Source organism: Mixophyes fleayi, chromosome 3, assembly GCF_038048845.1.
Source record: "Mixophyes fleayi isolate aMixFle1 chromosome 3, aMixFle1.hap1, whole genome shotgun sequence".
Taxonomy (NCBI): domain Eukaryota; kingdom Metazoa; phylum Chordata; class Amphibia; order Anura; family Limnodynastidae; genus Mixophyes; species Mixophyes fleayi.
This window is the reverse complement of record NC_134404.1, coordinates 181,918,372-181,945,456: the sequence shown is the minus strand read 5'-3', so window position 1 is coordinate 181,945,456 and position 27,085 is coordinate 181,918,372. Positions and strand designations below refer to the sequence as shown.

At 34.6% G+C, this 27,085-nt stretch overlaps 1 protein-coding gene across 3 annotated transcripts in view; it reads right to left on the bottom strand.

The window, feature by feature from the left end:
* The window catches only part of GRIK2 (glutamate ionotropic receptor kainate type subunit 2), a 519,986-nt gene that overhangs the window by 67,352 nt on the left and 425,549 nt on the right, over window positions 1–27,085 (bottom strand). For 2 of the 3 annotated variants that reach the window (XM_075202839.1, XM_075202838.1), the window contains one exon: window positions 21,865–21,983. The exons of the other annotated variant lie outside the window; for it this stretch is intronic. In XM_075202839.1, the coding sequence (XP_075058940.1) occupies window positions 21,865–21,983 (119 nt within the window). The remainder of the gene's footprint in view (window positions 1–21,864; window positions 21,984–27,085) is intronic. 3 annotated transcript variants of the gene reach the window in all.

Below are 27,085 nucleotides of genomic sequence, written 5' to 3'. Positions count from 1 at the left end.
CGGCCAAAGTGGAGACTTTCTACATATGACTCAAATACGTCAACTCATGGACTGTTTCAATCAGGTTTATAGTTCTGCTAGAAGTGCAACATCTGTGTCCTTATCAACTTTGTTAAATCAAATACCAAGTTTTCCATTTAGTTGCAATTTTGTAAATTGTGATTAAAATACAGCAGGTCATAATATGGCAATTTCTAATTACACTTAAATGTAAGTGAGAATTTAGAACAGTTATTGCAAGATAGTACTTTGACATTATAGTGATATAATGCTCATCGTCAGCTGAAAGATGAAGATGAAGCATGTGGTCTCTAACAGCTGAAGTTATAATATTACTTCCATGTGACAAACCAAATAGTTGTATGTGAAAAATTGGAAAATGTGTTCAAGTATGTTCTAAAAATGTCTGAAAAGGAAAGAAAAAATATTGGTGGCACTGCCAATTTTAGTTAAGGGATTACATTTTCTCATGAATTATCCTCATCAGTAAGCAATAAGTGAGTAAAGAATGACAAGCATGCATTAACTTCATACAATTTTTAATCAAATTTAATTCATTAAAGTACTACTTCGTAAACATTATCTATAAAGTGTAAATACAGAAGGATTGCATGTTTAAACAGGAAATCCTTGCTAAACTGGGATACAATAGACTGCAGCAGGTTAACTGATCTGTATTCCATCCAAACCCCCCTCTTACTAAGCTGTGATGATCAATGATAGGATTCACTTGGACACCACAGCTCATTATCACTGAATTAAATATGCCACTCTCACACAATCAATTGCAGAGCCTCCTCATGAAGTTGTAGCCAGATTGAAAAAAATAAAAAAAAAGATTCACACATTTTTGTTGTATAAGGGATGATCTAATAAAACCCTATGTCCTTGGAGGGGGTCTTCTGATCTACTATGGAGCTTAATGCTTGGGGTCCTACCTTTCTTCCTATAAATGGAATGTTGTAGAGGAATTAAATGGCCTCTAGCCTAATGCTAATTATGTTATTAAATGGTATCATGTTGGCTGATTAATGAGGGTCCTTGGACCCTATCTGTAAGCCCTGGAAAAGGTGGGGTACAAGGAAATCATGATGGCAGTTGGGCCCTATTTGTCCACTCTGTTGGGAGTCAATATATTGTATCAGACTAATGTTGGGGATACAACTGTTATACTTGTAGGGGATATACTTGTACTCTATCTGTAAACTCTGGTGATGATTGGGAGCAAGGTAATAATGATGGTCTCATATTAATGATAGTAGCTCTATTAGTCCCTTCTAGTGTCAGAAGGGTGTTGTGCAGAGTATTAATAAAAACCAGGGGCGGGAGACAGAAAATATGAGATGATGATGGGCATGGGGGCCCTATCCATCTTCTCTGGTTGGTTTAAGGGTCATACTAACAGCCTATGGTCTAACACTACCCCTGGTGTAAAGGAGGAAGGGAAGTATACCCTATCTAATGCTCTTTTAGGCACTTGGGAATAATGCAAGCTAATGGCAACAGCTTAATGACAGGGCAGATACCCACCTCCCTTTGCTATTGGGTGGGAGAGGGGCAGAGTATGTATCCAACTCCATCTGGTGGCAATGGGGGTGAAGAGACCAGGGTGGTTTAAACATTGGTAAAAGTAAAAATAAAAAAGCCTAAGAAGAGCAAACAATAAAGTAAATAAAGACCAGAAACCCCATTTTTAGACATCAAAATACTTACTAATGCTCTTTCTATGCCTAGTTTTTTTATGCCCTTTTCACCAGATTCAATAAATTATATCTTGATTGAAGTCCTTGAATCTATCTTGATTCACATTAAGCAGTTCAAATGGGGCAAAAGTAATCTTCCCAAAAATGTCATCTGTTTTTTCACCCATTGTAGTTCCAGGATATGATTATTTTTTAATTTTTTTTTTAAAGAAAATAAATAAATTAAAGGCACACCTACAGTATCCCCTGCACTGGCATAGTATGGACTTAGAGGGCCTGATTCATCAAGTTACGCATACTGAGCACAACATGTGTTTGTGTTAAAATGCATGTAAATTGTCTCTGAGTACTTCCAACTTCATCAAAGCACGGATCACAGGATATATGCACTGTGTAGCAGCGCACAACAGACCTACGAGTGTAGGTTTGTTGTGCGCTGCAACATAAGGCACTGCAGGATACGTCCAAGACCTATGTGGATTATATATTTGCAGAAGAATGCCCAGAAAATAAATAAATAAATGAATGTCACCTGTTAATAATATAGACATTAGTGATTAAAAAAAATATATATATTTTTATTGTTTGATCATTCCCTCCCTCATGAAATGCCTTTGTTAGGATGTTCTTAATGTCTAATGAACATAAAATACATTTTTACAGTTGCTCCTGATTGCAAACATATGTTATAGCATGCACACAAGACTGTCATCACTACTGATCAGGACTTGACTAGAGATACGGCAGAAAAACAAGTAACTTTGAAATGCCCAGAGCTTGATTCGTACATAACCATGTGAGCTTCAATTTGGCAAGCCACTACTGTGCATTGACTTTGGCAAAATGTTCCTTCCCCTCCCTGTTCCCTTCCCGAAATCATAGGTTGTAGTAAGTGATCTTTGTGTTCGAAGATGGAGCAGACAGGGCTGCCAATTCTGCTGTATGGACATATGCAAAGTGATTTTGCGTAAGATACGCTCAAAATTAGCAGATATGTGCCCTGATGAATCAGGCCCAGATACTCTTACTGAACAGTCTCTTATATAGGCGCTCCTTGCACCTCTAACGGATTAATGATTTTTCCAAACACTTTTTAATGTATCCAAATTGAAGCTCTAAACTAATCAGATATATTACATATTTGTACATTTCCCACCAATTTCTTTTTGAAGTCTTTAAGATATCAAAGCTCAGAAAAAATAATCTATATAAGTGGCTCATCCCAGGCGTATTTTTTTAGCTTAATCATACCATTGGTGGACAATGGATCAAAAATGTTTTCTTTGCCATTTTTCTCAATTGGACTATTTTATTTCAAATTCATTAAGGACTGCAATCAATGTATGTTGTGGATTACATATAATAATGATTAAGCATTAAGGCCTGGTTGAACTGCCCTTATAACAAACTTCAGAATTTTCTATGGTGGTCTAATGAAAAAATCAATTGGGTGTTCATTATTTTTTCTTTATTTTATAATTTGTGTAACCTGTACATAGGTCAACTATGACTATGTACATGTTGGTGGAAAACCCAAGGCTATCTATCCACTAATGAACCTGGAGGTGGTTTTTGATGAAAAGGGCAATAGGTCGTCTATCCCATCATCCACACCACACCAGAGAGGGGTGTGTAGAGCTACAGCATTAGACTTGGGCCATCAGTGTGTCCCATCCCCACTGCTTTGAGGGATGACAGGTAGGAAGCACTGGGTGGTTGATACTTTGTTATTCCCCACCTAGCATTAAATATGGACCATTAGATTGCCTCATTCCACATTGCCTCCAAGATGGACATGTAGGATCTCCAGCACTAGACTAGGTGCCATGATGATTGCACCACAAGCCCAAGCCAATAGCATGGCAGCTGGTACAGTAAAAACTAGCCCTACATTGTATCAGGGCCTTTAGAACTAGATTATGGACCCATCCCTCAACATACTAGGGGGGTGACTAGGCATACTCTTCGGGGTCCCAGGTAGGCTGGACCCCACAACACTATTTCTGAGTCATTTGTATTTTATTTTTATTTAGTTCATTTGATTACATTTTACTTTTAATTAGCAGTTGATCTGCATTGAAATTGTGTTTAGTAAAAGGTTCAGCTTTGCTGATCTTCCATAGCAACCATCTGTTTCTCCCCCATTTACCCTGCTAATTGCTGAACACTGGAAATTTAAGCTTACAGTTCATCACTCCTCTTCAACACATATTACAGGACTGTCCATTGCTTAGTCAGATATCCTTGCAATAACTGGTGCACAGGAGCAATCAGCAACGGCATCAATTACTGCCCTATATTAAGAGAACATCAATATTGGCAAACATCCACACCACCCTGTGCTCATTAACATTATTTTCACCATAGAGAAATAATAGATCAATCTGGATGGTACCTACTTTGATAAGAAATAGATAGTGACTGAAGTTGCAAATCTGCCACAAACGAAACTTCCAACAGTTTTCTCATCTCTACATGTAAATCAAAGTACTTATAACATAGAAAATGAGAATCTTATTTACTCATAACACTTCCATCAATGTCCCCTTACTTTGTGAGTTCTATGGAATGTGACTAAAAGAGGGTCAAAGAAGCAGTATAATGGGAGAAAACTAAAATGTTAATGATGGGACAGGCCAAATATGATAGTAGTCCATTGATTGTAAGCTTGAGAGCAAGGCTTATCACCTCTGTCTGTTTTACCCAGTATTGTTTATTACTGTGTTTGTCCCCAATTGTAAATTGCTACAGAATTTTTCTGGCTCTATATAAATAAATGAATATGATAATGATGATGCTTTGAAATTTTATTTGCATGTGTGCAAGACATGGACCATTGCGTATCATATTCAAAGCTGTAATGAACACAAACATCCAATGGTAAAATTAACCAAGATCACGCTCAGTGGGAGCATGAATGTAAAAAATATATAGGCACATTAAACAGCATAGGTTGTGATCTTCTTACATTGCCTCCTAACAACCTTAACTACTTTCTTTAATATGCTGAACATGATCAAAAAAACACACCATTGGGGTGAATTTTATTAACATTCATATGAGTGGACTTATTGATATGATAATGGTCAGAATTTGCAAGTAATTGATTGAGTGAATATTTCAAACAAATAATTTTCTTTAGCAATGTTAAAAAGTTTCATGAAAAAAAAATCAGAAAAGTTTTGTCATCACTAGGTTCTCCAAAGAATTATGATCTGGCCCTATAATCAAGTATTTGTAATTCCATGCTCAGTTACACACTATAAAGTTACAAGAGACACTAATAAATAGTACATTTCTGATCACCATAGCTATACTTTTGTTGGATACATTAATCAGGTGAAGAATATTCAATAAGTTGTTCCAACTTAATTTTTAAATGTAAAATATGTTTTGGTACAGGTATAGGATCTACTAACTGTAATGTTTGGGACTTAGAGTTTTACGGCTAAAGGTGTTTTTTCTAAATCAAATTTAAAAATTGTCCCATTTGGTCTCAAAATTGTTGTTTTTTTTAAACATTTCTCATGGAATTCTCAACCTCATTACATTGTTTACAGCTATTTCTAATTCTGACCCTAGGAGAAGGCAGTAGGTGATCATGTCTATGTATATGACATTACTACCATGCAGCAGTGAAAATTATTTACTTTATTATATATATTTCTGGTTTCCAGAACTTTCTGGAGAATGGATTTCCAGATTAAATATAAAAAAAAATGGTTTTTTTTTAAGAAAAAAAACACCCAAGGTAATGAATTTGAGCCTTGGGTACCACTGGTTTGGATTGTATTTCCCTGCACTCCATCATAGCATAGCATAAGAGTTTTTACTGTAATCATAAAGGTTTGTTCATAAGTATTCAGTTGTTGTGTACCATTTTCAAAGACATTTTAAATGTGTTTATTTCCTGGCACTATAACTGTGGTTCTTAAGTAAAACATAAAGTTGGCATCTCTGCAATTTAAGAATTCACTTAATTTCTGCAGAAACATAAAAGCGTGTTATTTCATTTACATTTTACCTATATAATATTCATAAACAAAACCTTTGCTTGAATAATTTAACATAGGCAAGTGATTTCTGTACTAAACAGAACAATAAGATTTCTTCTCTATAGTCTGTCCATTTATACTGTTACCTTCATTTAAAGCCAGCTATATTCTCTTACCAAAAGTGTCTCTAAATATACTTATCTCATTATGCCACACATCATTTTTCAATGCCACACTTGCTATAAGGTGAGATTTTACATTTATTTTAGGATGACAATATAAAGAAGGAAAACTACAGAATTCAATGGAATAGACTAAGAAAAAGAAAACAATAACACTCACCTCACTATAGCTGTTGTGACACAAAATGTTTATAAATGTCTTGATCAGTACAACGTAAAATATTTTTGGTTAGTTAAACAAAAATCCCATTAAAAATGAGTTGTGCTTTTCACATACATCACTTGGCAGGCTATGATTTAGGCTGTTATTCAAAAGGTAGCTTCCCATCGGAGGTGGTAGAGGATAGCAATTTATACATGCTTGGGATAAACATAAGGATAGCCTTACAAAAAAAAAAAAGATCAAATAGAATTTGAAGTTTCCATAGGTTAAAAAATGGGCAGACTTAAGGAGAGCAAAGCATAAAAATGAGTAACTTTGCATATGGGCAAAGCCATGTTGCATTGGAGGGGGGGGGTAAATTTAAAATGTAGGGACAGATTTATAGTTGGAGTAGGGCATGTCCTAGATCAACTTTACATTTCAGTGTAAAAATAAAGCTATGAAGTATTTGTGTTCTACATGAAAAAATATCAAGTATTCAACTTATCCGCAAAATAATTATATTTACTCTTTTTTTTGTCTTATTTCCTTAATGACTCAGGCCCTATTGTCATATGTTAGGTATAATTGTGCTTAGTGTAATAGACTGCAGTGACAATCACAGTCAAATGACATATGATGCAGTGAACATAGAGGTTTTTGGCAGTGGTGGAACTACCATTGGTACAGCAGGGGCAGTGCATTGGGGCCCATAGATATAATGGGGCCAGCTGCAAAGGGAACTAGGAAACTGTGGTCCCCGGTTCCATCCTCCCTGCTTCCCTGTACCGGGGTCCACAGCTCGCTAGTTCCACCTCTGGTTTTTGGAATGCCTCTATGAGTTTTGTCAGTTATGTGTAATGTAAGATCACCCCCTCCTTAGCCCCCCTATGTCTTCACATGACATGTCGAGGGCTGAGTGACCACGTGGCAGTAATATTTTTTGCAACCTCCAGAGAGATTTTGAAAATCAAATAATAATTTATAGACGAGTAGCTAAGAAAAATATCTATTAGATGCACTAAAATGTACTTAGCTTGCTATTTAAAAAACTTAACTTCTATGTGCAATTGTTGCTTTAAGCTGCTGCTTTTCTATTACCAGTGTAAATACAGTTTTCTCCTTACACTTAAGTGATACTCCAGTAAGAATAAATCATGTTGGCAGTGGCATATTGGCGAAAGGAGCAGGGGCCATGGCATAGCAAAATATATCACAGTTGTTGCATCTGCAACAGAATCAGTGGATTTCTGGGTGCTATAGGTTTGAACCATTATTGCCCATAGCCTTTGGAGACCTCCATCTGACATTGCATTTGTTTCTGTTGTCCAACCCAGAAGGTAATACACACCTGCTTCTCTTCTGTGCAAGTGATGACAGCACAGAAGTGGTGGAAAAGGGTTGTGCAGTGACAGTAACCATTAAACTGTATGTTATGTGTATTTGATGCACGTGCTGTGTATTTGTAGCGTGGGGTTCATTTGTATAACATTAGCATGCTGTTTAAATTTATGTCATCAATGAGCATTCTCTGTAGGATTGAAGTAATGTAGGTGAAAGCTGATGGGGTTAGGGGACCTCAGCTCAGTTTTTTCTATGGTGGACAAAACAGCACTAGCTAATAATTTATTGCTCAATCTATTACTTTTCTCTCAACACCTTTCTTCCAATAGGCAGTAAGTGCTACACTCATAAGTTTATCTGTTTCCTCATCCTATGCAGTTGCAGGTTATAGTGAGCTCCTTGCCTCTCCAATATTTGAAACAACAAATACAGCAGAAAAACAGCCTGCATTCATAGTGCTGGAAATTTAACTGAGGGTAGAATAACATAGACTGTTACTATCCCTTGAAGTGTCGCAGTCCCCAGTATGTAAAACCTCTTTTTTTAAATTCTTCACAGGTTTAATGTGTATAAGGTGTTTAAGGGGATTTACCCTGAAATATATGGCCCATTTCTAGAATGAGATTATAAGAGATAATGAGATAAAAATTACATACAATTAAGGATAACTGCTTAAATATAAAATATGGTGCTCAGGATACAAATGGGGGCATTTATGGAAATTGATACAAAGGAAATAGGTGGCATTGCTTGCAGCAAATAGTCATTTTTGATATTATTTTCTAAAGGGTACTAGAAAAATGACAGGTAAATCAAATTGATTGCTGTGCTAGTACCACCTTTCTTCTTTGCACCAGCTTTTTATAAAAGTTTCTGAATGAGTAATAAAATCAGCAGCTTTCACTATCCTATCTTAGCACTCCACTAAAGTTAATACAATACTGTACGTCTTTAGGAAACTCATTTCTTTGACAGGCAGAATCCGATAAAGAGAGGAAAGAGAAGGAGGATGTTAAATTGAATATGAGGATTTTGGTGCAGATCCCATATTTCCTCGTTAAACTCTGGATGTAGTGAACAAAGATTATTGTTCTCATTACCTCCCATTTGGAAGACTTGTGTTTCTATTTATAAATATTACAGTCAATGGCCTCAGTTACTCTCAATCAGCTAGTTGCTGCTTTCAGCAACAGCTCAGACCCCTGTATACTGCATGAGACTTAAACTAAATATATGCAATACACTGTACAGCCAGATGCAATTAGATAGGTATTAAAAAATAGCTCCTAATCATCCCACTTTTTGGTCTAAATCACCATCTCTCCATTATTTATATAGAAAAAAACCTTTCTGGATTTTATCTATAGTTCAGTATAATCAAAATCCACCTTTTACTTTCAAAAGTGTCTATTTGCCACTTACATTTATGCTAGCATCATTCCTGTGCTTTAATGTGTCTTTGGTGATATTTGTAATTGTCTATATTAAACTGTGTTCTTTTGTCTTTTTATATTTATTTTATGTATTTCCTTTATTATTTGAAATGTTGGGTGGTATGTAAACATATGCATAGATTATGAAGTGACAGAAATATATTCAATTTATCTATGTGGGAACTTACATAGGGATTTGGCGTATTATATGACACAAATTCAATTTACGTACAACTCAACATGACCCCAACATCTTTAAATATAGACTCTATGTGTTAAGATTACAAAATTGCAATTGTTACATATTATTTAGTTAAACATATTTACTTAATATAAGAATTTGTAGGGACGGATCACATTTTGGCTGAAATTAAAGTAGATACATTATTATAAGTTTCAAAACTGTTCTCTCACAAATGAATTATTTTAACTAAATCACATTGTTGTTCAGAAAATTATTTTATCTTAATTCAGCTCTGGGTTTTTCCTGTCTTGAAATATTTATCTAAATGCCACCAGTGCAAACTAAAACAATTGAATAGGAGATTTGACAACAACATTTTACTGCTACATGCTAGTCTGTTAATGCGACATTGTAATCCTTTGGCACCTTGAATACATTGAAAGGTTTAAATAAACATAACTGAATACTGAATGAAAACTTCATAAACTATGATCAGTCAGTTCGTACACTAGGCAAATGCAAACAAATAGTACATTGTAATATTAAGCGAGAAAACAACCTACCTGTATTAAAATCCAATACATGATTCTAAATGAATATTCAAAGAAATTTATAAGTCAATAATTCAGATTTTAAAATGAATGGATACAGAGTAGCTACATATCTATATATATATATATATATATATATATATATATATATATATATATATATATATATATATATTAGTATAATATAGAAAATACATGAAAATTGAATCCTTCAAATGATGTTCTATACTGGGAAATATTTTCACGAACTTCCACAGTGAGGTTATATTGGATCGCAGGTAGAAATCAAGGCAGGGTTAGGTTGTGCAATTTTAGAGAATATTCAACTTGAAGCGCGTCAGATCTATATTGGAAGGTCAACATCAACAACAATGAAGTCCTCTGGATCATATTTAAGCAAAAAATGTAAAAAAAACTATAAACAAAATCATGTTTTGACTTATTTTAGCTCAAAGATTCATAGTATATCTTGTCATTTTCTTAAAAGCAAGTTATATCAAAGTGTTGAAAAGGCAATAGTTTATGGATATGTGAACACAAATGTACAACAAAAAATTCATCCTATGAAACATATAGCTATGGTAAAACAGCATAACTACACTTAGCGGGCACTCATATTTACCGAATAATATAAATGGAAATACATTTATGGAGTCTATTTGCAACGTGTGAATAAAAGCAGAGGGAAAATGGATTAGTTTTAAATTGCAAAAAACAGTTAAAAATAACTTCCACAATCCCAATAATAAGTTGTCAAACGCCCACATATAAAGTTAAGAAAACCCTTCAAAATTGGCACTCTTATAACAATCAATTTCGAGAATGATCAATCTGTAGTCAATATAATAATGGTTAACTTATTTAATTATTTTTTTATTTGTAATTACATAAATGTATAATGACCATATTATCCATAGAAATTTAAATTAAATGGTATAGAACAATTAAAAGAGTAAGAAGGAACAATTAGGAGATAATATGAATATAGTGATTATTAAAATATATAGAAATGTATCAAGGAGAGGATCCTAGATGTTTCCCCTTAATGAATGTTACAAATGTAGCTATAAACAATGCAGAACATGTCAATATATTGTCATCAAAGCTATGGTGCTTACAGTCAATATTACACTGAAAGAGTTTAAAATCAATGGATGTCAAATTTAAATTCTGCATATGTGGTTTAACCAATATCCTGTGACTGTGAACTGAGGATACGTGTCTTAAAACAGGTTTACTTAAGATTGTAGGAATATTTCTAAAGTGATCTATATATGTACACATATAACATTCCTCAAAACTAAAAGTTATAGGTCTATTCTTAGAACAAATCCCATTTGAAAAAGGCAGAAATAAATAAAAAATCCTCTGAAAATATCATGGATATACCATTTAAAATAACTTTTCCATAGCCTAAATGAGGAAATATATTGATCTGCATTTTAAATAAAAAGTTAAAATATGTTTCCTGCATTTTTTATTAAATCTAGGTTCCCTCTTTATTATTTAAGTTAGAAGTTTTTGGCTATAGGTTGCCTCCTCCTGGGACGGTTCATTATTTAACCACTGATTCTCTCCTTGACATATTTACTTTTCTGTATTCCTTCCCTGTTCTCTTTTTTTCTTTATTCTTCTTATCTCTGTATTGATAATATTTTTTAATTGTTATTGTTTTACAATTGAAAGCATTACAGGTAATTATTGGTATTTATAAATATATGTGCAATTGAAAATTGACAAATTTTCCCTCATTTTTTTTTTATATTTATTGTTCATATATATTTCATGAATTTATTTACATTTGTATCATTGTTATACTGATTCTTCACATTGCAGTATAAGTGTGATTATTTTACTATTTTTGTATGTATCATATATTAGAATTTATTGTGTACATTTGTGTTCACTTGCTTAAATTACACCTCTCTCACATCATTGTTTATAGCTTCTCCTTTTACTTTTTCTGTATTATCCATAGAACTACATTTGTGTTTAGGACCCAATATTGGTGCTGTCCAGGTGTTTCTTCTGATAAAAGGCTGAGGTGCTTACAAAAACATGAGGCCTTTCCATGTGTGATTAACATCATTGATCGTTTTAACCCATGGTTCCGCAGTAAATATTCACACTGTCCCTGCTTTATTCTTTAGGTTTATAGAGGATGGGGCTTCAAATAAGATAGGGGAAATTGAACTAGGGTTCATTAAATATAACTTAAAAACATTTTATAAACTTCTTAAAAGTGAATGTTTGTTTTTTTCATGTAATGCCTCAAATTTTGAAGGACAAGGGTTAGACCAAAAAAGGCGAAATAGTGCTTTCCAGAGTATGTATGCAGCAGGTTAGCACTGTTACTGGCTATAGTATTAAGCAGTTAAAATGCCATTGGTAAAGAGCACAACTGATTGGAGAAAAAATTAAAGGAAATTAAATATTTATTGTTGAGGACTTTGCAGCTGATAGCGAGAAATTGTTTTGTTGACAAAATAGGCAACCAATCCAATAACTGGCAAATATTTGCAATATTAATTAAATAGAGGGATTCAAGTACTGCAAATTTGTTTCATGGAAAGTAATTAAACACAGTGCTACAGTGATCAAGATGGAAAATGAGTATATGTTTGTTTTACTAGTGCTATTAATAAGGTCAGGACAGAAATGTGATATATTTTTATGTTAGAGTTAAATACATAGTTGTTTAGCTTAAAAAAATGCATACTGGAGGTAATTTATGAAGCACAAAAATACTTTGCATGCAAAAGTTCAGAGCTGGCAAATATCAGATATCATCCTATATTTTTAATGGGACCTATTTTGTACCTCCATGTTAAACTTCAGTAGAGGAGCACATTGGCAAAATACTTTGCGCACACAAATTTGGCAACCAAAGTCCAGATGTACCCTCACTTATGATTAGTATAAGTAATAAATTATGCTAAACGGAACATTTTTTTAGGAACAAATGTGACGAAATGTTTTTAAATGAAAGTAGTGGTACTAAAGGGGTAACAGGTTGGACTTATGTGGGAAAATTACCACACAGCTCTGGGATCATGGGTTCAGTTCCAACTATGGCCCTATCTGTGTGGAGTTTGGGTTTTTTCCTGCATGGGTTTTCTTTGGTTGCTCTGGTTTCTTCCCACAGTCCAAAAACTTACTGGTAGATTAATTGGCTTTTGCTAAATATGGAGCAGTGTGTGTCTGTGTATACTTGCATTCATATGGTTGTGGGGACATTGACCTGTTTATACACTAACACTGTAGGGACCTTAATCGTAGTGGGGACACAAATTCAGGGCCCCACAAAGCTTCCCAATTCTATTCAATGCTGGGGACCTTGCTGATATGCTTGGAATAAAAATATGGCATGTCCCCACAAGTCACTTTTGTTGGACCTAAAGTATGCATGTGTTCAATATGGAGGGGAGAATGTGTGTGTATTCCACCACTAGAGATCAGTAGACGATCCATATTCATTGTCAGAGAAGTAAGAGAAAGTGACTGCAGCTTTCCTGGGAAGACTTTATACACCAAACGGGTCAAGACATGGTTGCATACATCTGCTGCTGAAGATAAAGTGGGGACAGTAGACTATGTGGCTCTGACTAAAGCCCAGAGAGCAGTGGAGATGAGTAGGCCCCTGACACTTTGAAGAAATGCAGTTCAGACACCAACAGTGATGCCCCATTGCCCGCCTGTGGAGCAAAGTGCAGGTACCCAAAGAGAAGTTCTATGTACAACCACTCTCGACCTTCTGGAAGCAGTGTTTTAAACATAGAAAGTTTAAAGATTGAAAAAGCAGTGTCTGTCCAAACACTATCTAGAAACAGTCATAGCTCCAGGGCATATAACAAAAATCAGTATTACCTGTACTGTGCGAAGCTGAAGTAGCCTGCACCATGAAATTCCCCAAGTACTTAAAAGAAAGGTGCATGCAATTAACAGATCTTTGCAATAGGGGCAACTTTGCACATAACACTGAGGCGCTGAGAACAGGACATGACGCTCTGGTCCCTTTCAAACTTCCAGACAAAGAGTTGGATGCCATATTTATACAGTGAGAAAAAAAATGTCACTCAGTGACTTAAATATATTTAAATCACTGAGTGCCCCATATGGAACTTTCTATTTTCTCTCTGTATAAATATGGCCTAATGTTCTGTGTGCACGACCCGAAAAACAACATTATTTGCATAGAATAACAATATCACATTACAAATCGGGGAAGTGATATCCTAGTGTGGTGACACTTTTTGTTGTATGTACTAAAGAGTTGGATGGCGAAAGCTTCATGCACTGTGCTGCCTGCCAAGGTTCGTTTGCAAGAAAATACCCTATGGCGACACTTGAAAAGATGTAACCTAAACCAAAGGGGCAACAAGCCCAGACAGTCTAGTCACTGTGCGTCATTGCACAGTCTGTTCCACCTGACATCAGTGGTGGTTTTTGGAAGCTCTTGTGCGACATGACCCCCGATGAAATCTTACTCGCAGTCAAAAATTACTGATGCATCATGCAGACGAGGCAGCATCTCTTTGACCAGATCAGTACAAATATCGGCAAATATGAGTATATCAGTCAGAAGCTTCGAGAAATGGGCAAGCTTCTGCTACAGAATAGAAGAGCCACGCCTTTGGAGAGGATGGAAGACTTTATCATCCCATCGAACGTTCTACACGTGATAAGACGCTGTGAAGCTTTTAGCTGGCTATGATGATGAGACAGGTACATTTAAGATAGCCTCGCTAGCACTCAATATTGGGCGCATCCTGCAAAAAATAGCAAGCATTGTGGAGTGCCGAGCCATGATACTGAGTTGCACTGCTGCGTTAATGCACGCAACTTCAGAAAGATATATGAAGCAAGATGGAACAAGTTGATCTCATTGGCTGAATTCAAAACGCTTAAGGAATCCAAGTAGAACATGTCTCAGCTCTTACCTTTCACGCAAGATGTGAAAAAGATGCACATGTAGCTCAATGAGAAGCAGCAAGCTTACCGAAGTGGTTTATCCACCAAGCCTACACTTAGCCACTGGGCACTGCTTGCAAATGTCACCTTGACAGAGGTGATCTTGCTCAATCGAAGGAAAGGAAAGTTTTCAAGATGTTGATGACTACCTTCTCCTCAAGAGATACTTAGGATCTCCATGAAGACGTGGCCCTAGCGCTTTCCGAGATGAAGCTCTACACTTTACACCCAATGAAATCAGGGGAAAATGAGGGAGAAAAGTCCCCATCCTGTTGACACCAGCCACACAAGCTGCAATGGAACTTCTCGCAGAGAAGCGTGAAGAATACGGAGTTGACATCCAAAATGTCTACATGTTTGTCAGACAAGCTGCCTTGTCACTCTTCAGAGACTCCAATTGCATATGACTTTTTGCTAGAGAGTCTGGGGCCAAACATCCCCACATGTTGACTTCCACGCAGCTTCGAAAGTACGTTGCCACTCTCTTAAAGGTCCTCAACCTAAACAACATAGAACTAGATAAGTTGGAGGACTTCCTTAGACATGACATCAAGGTGCACTGGCAGTATTTCTGCCTCCCAATAGGTACCCTCCATCTCTCCAAGATCAGCAAACTGTTATTGGCTATCGAGAGTGGCAGATTGGCCCGAATTCAAAGGCAAGAACTTGGATGAGATGCACATTAATCCAGTCGGTAAATTGGAAATCTTGTGTCTGATGTATGTTTTTGACTTTTACCTTGGACATTTACATATCTATTTCTTTTCAGAACCAGTCCAGCTACAGAGTGACAGGTTGGATGATGAGCAATCTACTGTGACAGAGGGACAAGTGGTCAAGCGTTCAGTCTATACTTCCACATCAGAAGAGGGGTGGTGTAGGGACCCGACAACACGGGAACAGTTTCCAGCCAAGGCTTCCACAAGTATATGTAGCACACAGTTTCATTAGGCAAAAATAATTTCTCCCTCTCTGTATTTCGCAGGGTCGTAATGGACCACTCTATTTCTTTTCAGGTTGTAGAAAAGTGCGGCAAGATACCTAGGACAGAGTGGAGATCCAACCTGTGGAGAAGCACATTCTCAAGTTTATCCGAACATGCCGGATGCTCGGCAAGCGTGACTGTGTTGCGTGCCTCATGGCTCAACCATCAATACTGAAGGATATAAACTGGTTGGGGTGAAATTCTACATAAAACACTGCATAACAACTTTAAAGAGGGACCAAGCTTGTTGAATTCATATGCAGTGGTTGAACAGGGCTATAACTTCCAAGGCTAGGTGTCGGTGCAAGCGGGCATGCGGATGTCCTCAGACAGCCAAAATACATCAACCTTTCCCCACTTTTTTTATTTATTTATGCATGCAGGAATGTGGATGTCCGCAGACGGTCAAAATATATGCAGTCTGTGTCAGTACTTTAAGCAAAGTCAAAGTGTACATCTCAAGTGGTAAATCTGGTGCCAAACAGCTCTTATACATACTCATATGACTGCTCTGTCGATACAGCATTGGGAAAGGGGTGTCCTATGCGCCATTTCCAGAGATGGGTACTCACGATGCAATAAAATCAATTGTTTGTGTGTGTGTGAGTATGTGCACTCATCTGTTTGTGCTTTGGGATTTAAAATGTAAGGGAGCAAGGACTGATGTAAATGATTACATATTCTTTGTACATCACTTTCTAAGATATTTGCCCTATGTAAATAAATGATAATAATAATAAATGACCTCCCTCCAATCTGAGTTCACACAATTTAACTCTTTGTCTTAAAAAATCCATTTTATCCAGGGGAAAATTAAAAAAAACAAAAAAAACAATAAAGCATAATCCAAATGTCCTTAATGGGAGGACAGATGTCATACTGACAATCAGAAATGAAAATTGCAAAAAGCATTAAATGCCAAAAATCACAAAACAAACATATTCAGTTGTTGGGCACCTCCTACACCTCTTACACCTATGTACTTTACAAAATATTAAACTTATATGGTCTTTTTGGTACTGGTTGAGTATTATTTACATGTTGTGGGGTTGTGTAGGTTGTGGAGCAATTACTTAGTAGACAATGTTCAACTTTTTCAAAAATTCTAATTCTGTGCTATAATGGGCGTATAAAACAAAAGTGTCTTCGTTTTACTATTGAAGTGCTTATTGCAGTTGTTTTAAAACACAATGACAATGTAATCCTTGCATTAGAGAAGCCTGCTATAGGATAAAAGTGCATCACAAGCTATCTTTTCCAACTGTTATTACATGATCGTAGACATTATCCATGCTCAGCCTAAATTGTGTAGTGACAGGTTAAAGATTGAGTGATGCAGCCATTGTTATGTGGTTGAACAGTATGTGGATATCCAGCCAGCAGAACAAACTACCTATTAAATATAGGACCTAGTATCAGACATGTGACCTGGCCTATTTGTTAATCTTTTAAACATTTAGGGAATGAAAAACAGAATTGAATTTGTTCCTCCCATTGAAATTGAGAGTTTATGGATCTATAATTGCTATGGACTGTGAAAGAGAAAGAGTTATTTGAGATACTCTGCAGTATTTAAAACCAGTGAAGACTAGTGACACCATTATATGCTATTAGTTCACTTCAGTTTAATTCATTGCCTATTTTACCTTTTAAGTGTGCAAAAAACATCCGATACCTTCGGACACCTCCGACACCTCTTTAAGCACTGATGCATAATCATGTACCAAAGAGTCGGGAGACTCTCTCTCAGGACACTAGTCCATTACCTGATTCCTGTATCTGCCTTATGTTTGCACAATTATGACTAGGTGGATTGAGTCATCTTGCTCTTTTAATTGCAATGTATGCCTATAAACACACAAACACTTTTTGTTACCTGGAATTAGAGTTTCAGAGTTAAGTTCTGCATTGTTGCAAATGCAGTCCTTAGGTCCATGTTTGTGCAACATTGCTTTTATCTTTGCTGATTTTACATTTTTAAAAATTTTTTTTACATTTTTTTCACAGTGACACTTGTGCTTAATATGTTTAGACTTATGCTTCCATATATACTTTTTCATATTGCCCCACAACAATAATGCCTCTAGAATAAATTCTAAATCCCAACAGAGCAATTGCATGGTGTAAAAATAACATTAGCAAAATGTCAGGGATATTAAAACAATCTTTTTGTGACATTTCAGTGTAATTATAGGTTTATTTAAAACAATGCCACAAGAAAGCTGATTAGAGTATACAAGCAAAATTGGAAAGGGAAAAGTAAGTTTTAATATTTGTTTTACTGACTGTATTTGTCTTTAGTAAACTTTAAATAAATGTATCTCTTCATATGCATGTGAGATTAATATAACTACAGTTTTGATGTGTTTGAAAACAATTGCTATTTTCAAACACATCAATTAATAACAAAATTATTTGTTTGCTTATGAATATGCATTGTGTTGACCTATGTTGTAACACATAAACAGGAGAGGGCTTGCAAAACTTGACTTAGCAGCCTATTTTAAAGGAACAAAAATGCCGGTGGCCCAGTGACCCAGCCCACGGTAGCCCACTATTTGACCGGCCCGGGTGGCATATGTCCCCCTGCCCCTCAGCCCAGCCTGCCCCTGCGCATAAGTGATCTTCCATAATAGTTCATCCCAATGAAATTTGATAAAGAAGGTGACTGAAGGTGACTGACTTCAAGTCTTCACAATCTAGTTCTCAATTTTTCACTATGCTAATGAGAGGTACCTCCATGCTATTGTATTGTGAGAAGATTATCATATATAATTATAGTAACAAAGAATTGTATTACATACAAAACTGAGAACTATACTGAAGGATGAGCTCTCAAGGTAGACTTAGAATCACATTTTAAAAATATGTATAGTTATATAATAAGAATGATTTTACACATTTATGTTCACTAGACAAATGCAAAATAAGATAAAAATGACATTCTAGGTAATGTTCACTTCCCTGAAGTTTTTGACTAGATAAAATAATACATTTCTATAAAGTATGTATAGGCCTTTCATACAACATTGCCTTACAAGCATATATGGTAGACACAGCTCTGCTTCTTTCGAGAAAATTGCTGGCATGTTACTTCGAAAAGATGACAAATGCTTATACAGTAAGTAATGATAAGGATGAAGAGCATTGTTTGGAATTCGACTTTGATCACTAGTATTTGATTGTAACTTGAGATGATACAGATAATGACAGACCTTTAGAAACACTGAGCATTATTAATATTAATTCACATTAAATAAACTCTCTCCTAGTCAATAGTCACAATCTTTTCTCAATTCTCTATGGTGTGGAGGGCCAAGGAAAGTTTAAAAAGCATACACAATAACATTTAGTCATTAACAATATCTAAATGGTAAACATACGGAATCTGACTGTTTTCGTGAATTTTATCACAATGAAATATTAAGACATAAAAACCTCAAAACTGAATTTTAATAAAATCAAGGGAAAATGTTGCCTGAAACTATTTCTGTATATTTCTATTAGACCCTAAAGAATAATTCAATCAAATAATATATGTAATAAATCTAATCATTGTCCAGGCAATGTGCCTGTATTTTTGTTTGGGACCCAGATACATCTTTTATAGGAGTTTCTATGAATTCCATTAGCAGTTTCTAGTTACAAATACTAATAAAACTGTAGGCTGACATCCCACTGTATGACACAGATATGAACATACTTTGCTACAGAAGATATTTATCCACCTGTAGACTTTGGATTTTTTGTTCATTAGAAGGACTTGATTTCATTCCCTGAAATTTTTATACTATTTTATGCAACATAGGCATTTTAGTTTGTTAATATTTGTGTCTATATTGTGGGAGTGCCAGTCTACCCTTTCATTAGTGTTTGTATTCATTACAGTTTAGTGAGTTTTTTGTCTGTGTGCAGGCTGCACTCATCGATGTGCCTGTTGGGTCTATATTGCCTTTTTTTCCTCTCTTAACAGTAGCTGGCTGCTTATAATTTCAAAATGTATTTTAATGGTAAGAGGGCTGCTTGCAGCGATATTGTAACATTATGTAAGTGAGTGAGGCAGCACGCTACAAATTCCAAAGTTCATAGCTAATATACTTCCAATCGTAGCACCAAACACTATCTTTCTTTTCAAAATTACATAATCACCAACCTAACTGAAGCATGGTTGCACCAGATTTTTGAACCCTGAGAGCTAACACCTGCAGAAAGGTGCCTCATAATGGAGTTTGATGTGGGAGAGGCTGGGCCAGACAATTCCAGGTCTGCTATCAATAATAATCAAAAAATATAAACATAATTTAGTGGATTGCATGATCTTCTAAACTGAAGCTCACTAAAACAATGTTGTATTACCAAATACATATGTTTAAGCTTAATATATTTAATGGAAGTCACTTGTTTGAAAGTAGAATTGTTCTGTGTAATGCATCAATCAGTGAAAGCCATTTATCTGCATTAAATGCAAAAGTGCATAATGAATCATAAGAAATCTTAAATTATGATTGTTAGCAGAAAGCAAGACAGTGAAATGGAATGTTATTTGAAGGTTTAGTGGAATCACATGACATATTCAAATAACCATGCTAACATATGTACTGATTTGCACTTTATAATAATATAAAATAATTCTACATTAATATGAAGTACACTTTATTAACATTTTATATTTATGTTTGATAAGTCCCTGATATTTACACTTAAAACTATTGTTTAAAAGTAAAATACTTTGATGCCTCAGTTCATCAAAAACACACTTTGTGTAAGTGAATGCAGAATGTATTGATTAGCGGAACAAACCTATGATTGCCACCAACCCTAAAACTATATTAGCAAATTCACAGCACATCCCATCTCCAAGTTATTACCATTACTGCTTTTCAAAAACAAAAAGAATATAGACTTAATTTTGACTTCATTTTTTCATAAAGAATTTTAATTACTACAATATACTTGGCTAAATGAAATCAAGACAAGATGAACCATTTATTTCACATTTTTAATGATAATTTCTAAATAAATATACACATATAGAACATAATTATTTAAAATAGCTAGAAAAGAATATGTTTTAAAGGGACTATTGTTTAGATGAAAACGGGTCATCTTATCTATAATTTCATCTGGCCATTTCATAGTTTTTTTTATATAAGCTTTGACAGACAGGGTATACCGGCTTTAATTTCTGCTTAGACCACAAAACAAATAATGAAATACTGTGTCCTTTTTTAATAACTTATGCTTATTCTAGTTCCTATTGATATTGTGTATTTACACAGATGTATACAGTTTTTATCTATACTTTTTTCTTCCATTTATTCATTCGAAATTTAAAATATCAGAATAAAATAAAGAAGAAAAAAAATAAATAATTAGTTCTAAGTTTCCCAGTTATTACAAATTTGCATCCTAGAGATGCTCTTTGGCAGGCCTAAAATTGTGTTAAAGTGCCGGTTAGGGGCTGACTATCATGTACCCAAGGTAACGTCATGTCCAGCACCATATCCCACCGTTTCCTGGGGAGGAGGTGACAGCAAGAAATGTATGGGTCTCCTCTATCATGTATACCTTTCAAAAATTAATTAAATATGAATATTTGCAGAAATTATTTTACATTTACTATACTCATAGACCATTTAAAGTGCTAGCATAATAATTCATGTAAATGTGCTTATTTCAAATAAAATTAGTAGCTTTATGTATAATATTTTTTAGCATTTACTACATTGCTATAGTCTAAAATTAGTTTATTATACATTTATTTTTACTTTTTTTTATATACTATTTTTCATTTTAAAATATTTACTTCAAATAACTGTTCATGTTTTGCTTCACATTTTTTAGTAAAGGTTTTATTGCATATGTATTACTTGTTGATCAGTGTTACTATTTGTAATTAGCTCTTATTAGGCATGACTATATTAACTCATATGTACATTTGTTATTTCAATAAATACGTATTATACATCTAAATATGTATGTCAAAGTACATATAAAACTGGTTATTCTTTATTTAAAAAAATAAAAATAATAGGCTAAACATTGTAAATGATATTAGAAATTTAGGATGTTACAAGGCATTTTCTGGAGTTGTTAATGGGATTTTGTTGATTTATGAAATGTTCCTATATTTGATTAGAATAAGATGTCATGGTAATGTACGCAAGACTCAGGAATATTTGTTATGTTCTTAAAATAATTTAGTGAGTTGGAGTAGATGATGCCTACTTTTTGATGCATCACTATGAATGTAAAACTGAATATGGTTACATGCACAGAGGCACCCATGCAAGTATCTTGTACCATTGTTAGAAATACCCCCAGCAAATAGTGGGACATGGTGCCCAAGTGATAAAATAGGCTGAATCGTATACCTTGCTGCATGAGAGCTCCAACGCCAAACCAGAAACTATTTAGCAAGGTAAAATTGTTTTCCACCACGTCTGAGTCAGGATTACATGGGTGCGGATTATACCATTCATACGGGCTAAACCTGTGGCAAGTGAAGAAGAAAAGAAGATTTTAAAGCAGCAAGAAGAAGAGATGTCCACCACACATCACTGAAAAAGAACAGAAAAACAAGAAGTTATACAAAAAATTTAAAACATTTTCTATAAAACTATCAATTACTAGCTGTGACACTCACTCAGTAAACAGCAAACTTTGAGATTCATCCTGGCAATTTGTATTTAGACCACATATTTAACCTCTCTCATTATACAGACATGTTATAAGTATTTCAGAAAGACATATGGCATTTTATAGTAGTATTTAGCTGTAAAATATAGCAAAAGAATTAGAGGCGATTTTGAATTATAACATGTATAATAAAGTATTATGTATTTTATCCTATCAGAAAAAGACACATCATTAAAGCACCCAAAAATTTATTGTTGTTAAAGTAGACACAGGAAAAATATACTTTTTTTAAATGATGACTCACCAAATATTACAACATACGTATGAAACAGATGTAAACATCTTATGAGTGAAAATAATGAAAAACTAAAACATTGCAAAAAGATGCTTGCATATTGAAAGTCAGCTATAATATAATACATAATACTACCTCAAAATAAAAGCTATATCACATAAAAAAAAATATTGATCTGTTTTCATATTTCACACATTACCACGTGTCATGCATTTTGTACTTTACATATATAATATGATTTACAGACTGACATTTTTATTTGTAAAAGTTCATAATAAGCACCAATTCTGGAGCTACACTTGTATCAGCCAAAGGGTATAGGCAAACCAATGGTGGGTGTGTTCTGTATGGATCTGAACAGAAAATAGCTGTTTTGTTTTAGAATGCAAATATGAGAATTCTTGACATGGATTGCAAGCTTAAACATTTTGATCAAGGTATGAACTAATACCTCATAATTTCATTTTACTAAATAAATGCAGATTTGCATTGATCATAAATTAACAAAGCAGAGACACAAACAAGGAAGCTCAATACACTTGTATGTTTATGTGCAGTATATTTCGTTAAAGCACCAGCTGGTGTCCTTTGTTAGTATTGCAGTTCTCCAACTAAATGTAAATGCTTCAGGAGGCTAACACCTGCAATAATTTTACTCTCTCTCTCTCTCTCTCTCTCTCTCTATATATATATATATATATATATATATATATATATTATATGAAGTTAATATAACTTTAGTCAAGAAAACATTTGGATACATTTAAAAATCAAGGGAAATCTTAGCAAAATTATTTTGGATTCAGTTAAAATATAATGTGACTCATGTATGCTACAGTGTTTTTTATGTCATTTCCTATATAACCCTTAAATTATTGAGAAACAAATGTGCCCCTAACATTGTCTACAAGGATCCAAATTTCGCAGTGTATAATAGGAAATGTGGGTGGATTGAGGACACTCTTTGCTCAGTATCGATTATGCACACGAGTGAACGTACTTTTGCATCAACATTCCAAAGCAAAATTTTGTTAAAATTGTTTAAACGTCATAAAGAGGTGTAGGGTGGACAAACATCTCCACTTAATGGAAAAGTGCACAACATTTCTGTCTCCCGAAATCTGCATAATTTTTTTGAAAGGACCCAACTTGAACTTTCAGTTGCACTGTGGAAAAGTGCATTTCTAGGTGTCCATCGATCAATATAAAAAAAAAAATTCAAACGCAAAATTTGACATAAAAGTCAGTCCTAATATACACTCACTCTAATAATTATTAAATCATTTCAAACAAAACATTATTTTTGGAGAAAAGTTTAAATTAATTAATTGAGCAGTCTTAAATTGGAAGCAGGTTGAATTTCGAACTGATATTTCACCATGTGCATTTACATGTGTATCCGCAAACCCACAAACCTAGCCGTAGATTGATTTTCATGGGGTAGCTACAAGTACTGGGAAGGGGGTATGCACTTTTAAATGTGCTACAGGCTCATACATGAACTAATCATCAAAGTTTATTGTAATAATAAAAGTGTTGCTAACTTGATATTTGTTTCTAGTCTACATCTTAATTGATAAGACTCCTTGATGGATTGCTTTATTATCTATCTATGTAGAGGGAAGGGATGAAGGGATAAACTTAAACAACCAATGCTGCAAAAATCATATGTTCTGCTAACAAAGATGTTTTATTTAATTAATTATTTAATTGTCTAAAAAAAGTAGTGTATAACAATTTATAAGGACATGCATTTGTCAAGATTTTTTTAGAAACTGTAAAAAAAATGTCTTTTGGTTTGAATTATATATTTGTAAAAAAAAACAACTAAAAAAAACAAAAATAAGTCATGCATACAGACTATAAAAGTGCATTGTTCAGTCATTGAAAATCTCAGTCAACAAATCCACTGATAGGTAAGAATTAATTGAATCACTGCAAGAACCAGCATACTCATGGAATCCAGGGCATGCTGGCACTTGGGGAACCATGAGTACCATCATGCCCTGACGCCCAGGGCCATCCTGGACATGTAGTGCATGAAGGAAAAAATGTCAAACATACACACACCGTTTTGAAAATAAATTTATTTGAACAAAATAAATCCCTAAAGTACCCTCTTTTACCCTCTTTATTGCTCACCTAGATCCAGTCTGGCATACATGACATCCTCTTCATCAGAGGATCCATGGCATGGCAAAAAAAGGAAAAAACATCATAAACGCTGTTCAAGCTTGCATAGAGCTCCTGCAGCAAATGGACTGTTAGCAGCAGTACAGTCATGTATATAACCATGGGATTTCCCATGGCCTGAACTCGGGGCTTCAGATCCTCCTAGAGTCATATGTGCAGCTATTTCCCCCCTCAGCATAGTATATAAGAGCCTTGACACTTCCTTACATTACTATGCTTGTATTACTATGAGACATATCTTTGCCAAAAGCGCGTTTTGCATTTACGAATTGGACTTATGTCTAACTCTACATGAAGCCCAAAATGTGTTGCAAGTCACTCGTGATCTGTTCCAAATTATGTGCTCTGGAGTTAAACAAGCTTGGGTCAGAAGAATATCAATAAATAGCTAGCTTTAATTGATCAAGACAAATTAGACAATGAAAATAAATATTGGATTGGTCGCTATAGATTACTGCACTTTTTCACTTTCTTCATTAATGACCCCCACAAGTTTTCAGTTTTGCAAAGTTTATGTAAAACTTCAAATTTCTAACTTTTAGTTTATTTTAGCTTAGAGTATAAGAGGGAAGTTGTTGATGAGAGTGCTAATGCTGTCTGCAGCACACAGGGAATAATGGCAGCTGCATGGCCGTCACTTGAATTGACTCCTACTAGTAGGAACATCCATGGCCCATGTAGAGTGCCAATACTTTGTGGAATAAATATATACAAAGTTTTGCTTCAAAGTGACTCTAATTCCTTTAATTTTAGCAAAAAATAGTATTGTTTTAAAAGTACTGACAAATATTTTTTAGAGACCGTTTCAGATAGTATTAAGCCACTTTCAGTGTTTAGCAGGAGTAAGTGAAGTCAGGGGGCAAGAGTACAGGAAGTCTTACTCTTGCTCAATGCTAAAAGTCAGTCCCTACTACCTTCTACAAGAGCTGCAATAGTTTTTGCCAATTATTCACTCGCCAATACTTGTAAGACAATGATCTGAAACAACAACAAATAAGAAGAGCAGTAAACAGCATTTGTATTCTGTCTAGCACTACTGAAAATAATTTTATGTGCTAAAAAGGCATGATAGAGGTGCAGCACAAACTGTTGCATTGCCTAAGTATAGTGATGTTCAAATTAGGGAACCACCTTCTTTCACTCTGGGTCTCGTAGAAGTCATCAGCACTATTCTCAGGCATTTTATATAGTCCAGTAAAGCTGAGCTGTCCACTGGAGAATACTCTGTACATTCTATATCACTCTTCCCGACTCCTCAGCTTGGAGCTGGTGGCGGTGGTGAGGCATCAGAAGCTATTGAGCTGCCCTAAATTGTGCCTCCTTTTCCTGTAGCTATAGATTCGTCATCCAATTTAAATATACCCAGAGCATGTCAGCTTTATTATCATTTGGCTTACATTCCTTCCTTTACATACTGATGATGTCTAGTAGTGGGTTGTCACAATATCAGATGGAGTGCAATATTATTATCTACCATCTACCAGTACCATTTTAACTGTTAAAGCTTGCAGGTGCTTAAATATATTTAGGGTTGGGGTATAATGCACATTATTCATTAGGCATTATTAGAGTAATGTAATGGCGTATTGGTTGGTATACATTGCCTTATTTCTATTGCCTTATTACTTCTGTTACTTCCTCTTCATTTCTTCTTTGCTGCTCTTCTAGTGTGGGGCTAATAAGGCATCCCCTGGATGGTACTTAAAGATCTTATCTACCTTTGGCATTGTTTGTTTTTAGATAATGCTAAATCATTTAAAAACAGTTAAAGTAATCTTTATAAGTTGTATTATAATAAGGGGTGGTGTGTTCAAAATAGTGTAATATGCTGTATTCTAATTATGAAAAAATTATCTAATTTTCAAATGCTTCTTTCACACTGAAGGAACATGGTCAGAAAATCTGATCTTATTTTTTTTCTACACAGATAGGCCTTTATTCTAGTAAAATAAACAAGTTAATATATTTTTAACTTATGGACACATTATCCTGAGGGAAAACTATATACAAAAATAAAAATGCATTCTTTCGCGGCTCTTCCCATAGTTTCGTGCGCAAAGTGAATTTATTCTATAAAATATATCCTATATCTTATTCTGCAATGTTAAACATAACACCAAATATGTGTACTTTATTAGAGTTTTGTTTTATATTATGTGTATCTGTGTTTGCTTTTTTTTGCTTTTTTCACTTTTAAATTTAATAAGTTATTTTTATATTTTTTTTACCACGTTTTAAAATAACATTTAACAGGCAAATCATATGTAAGTGTGCAATGCCATAGGGCACTGTGACAGAGATAAGTTGGGTTTTACTAGTGTTGAAAGAAACTATACACATCACACATATCTATGATTACAATAAGATCAGAGTACAGACTTATATACAGATTTGTAAACTATGTGTATTGTATTTTAAAACCTACATTTACTTCTGCCAGTACTTGTAGTAAGCAATTTAAACAGATT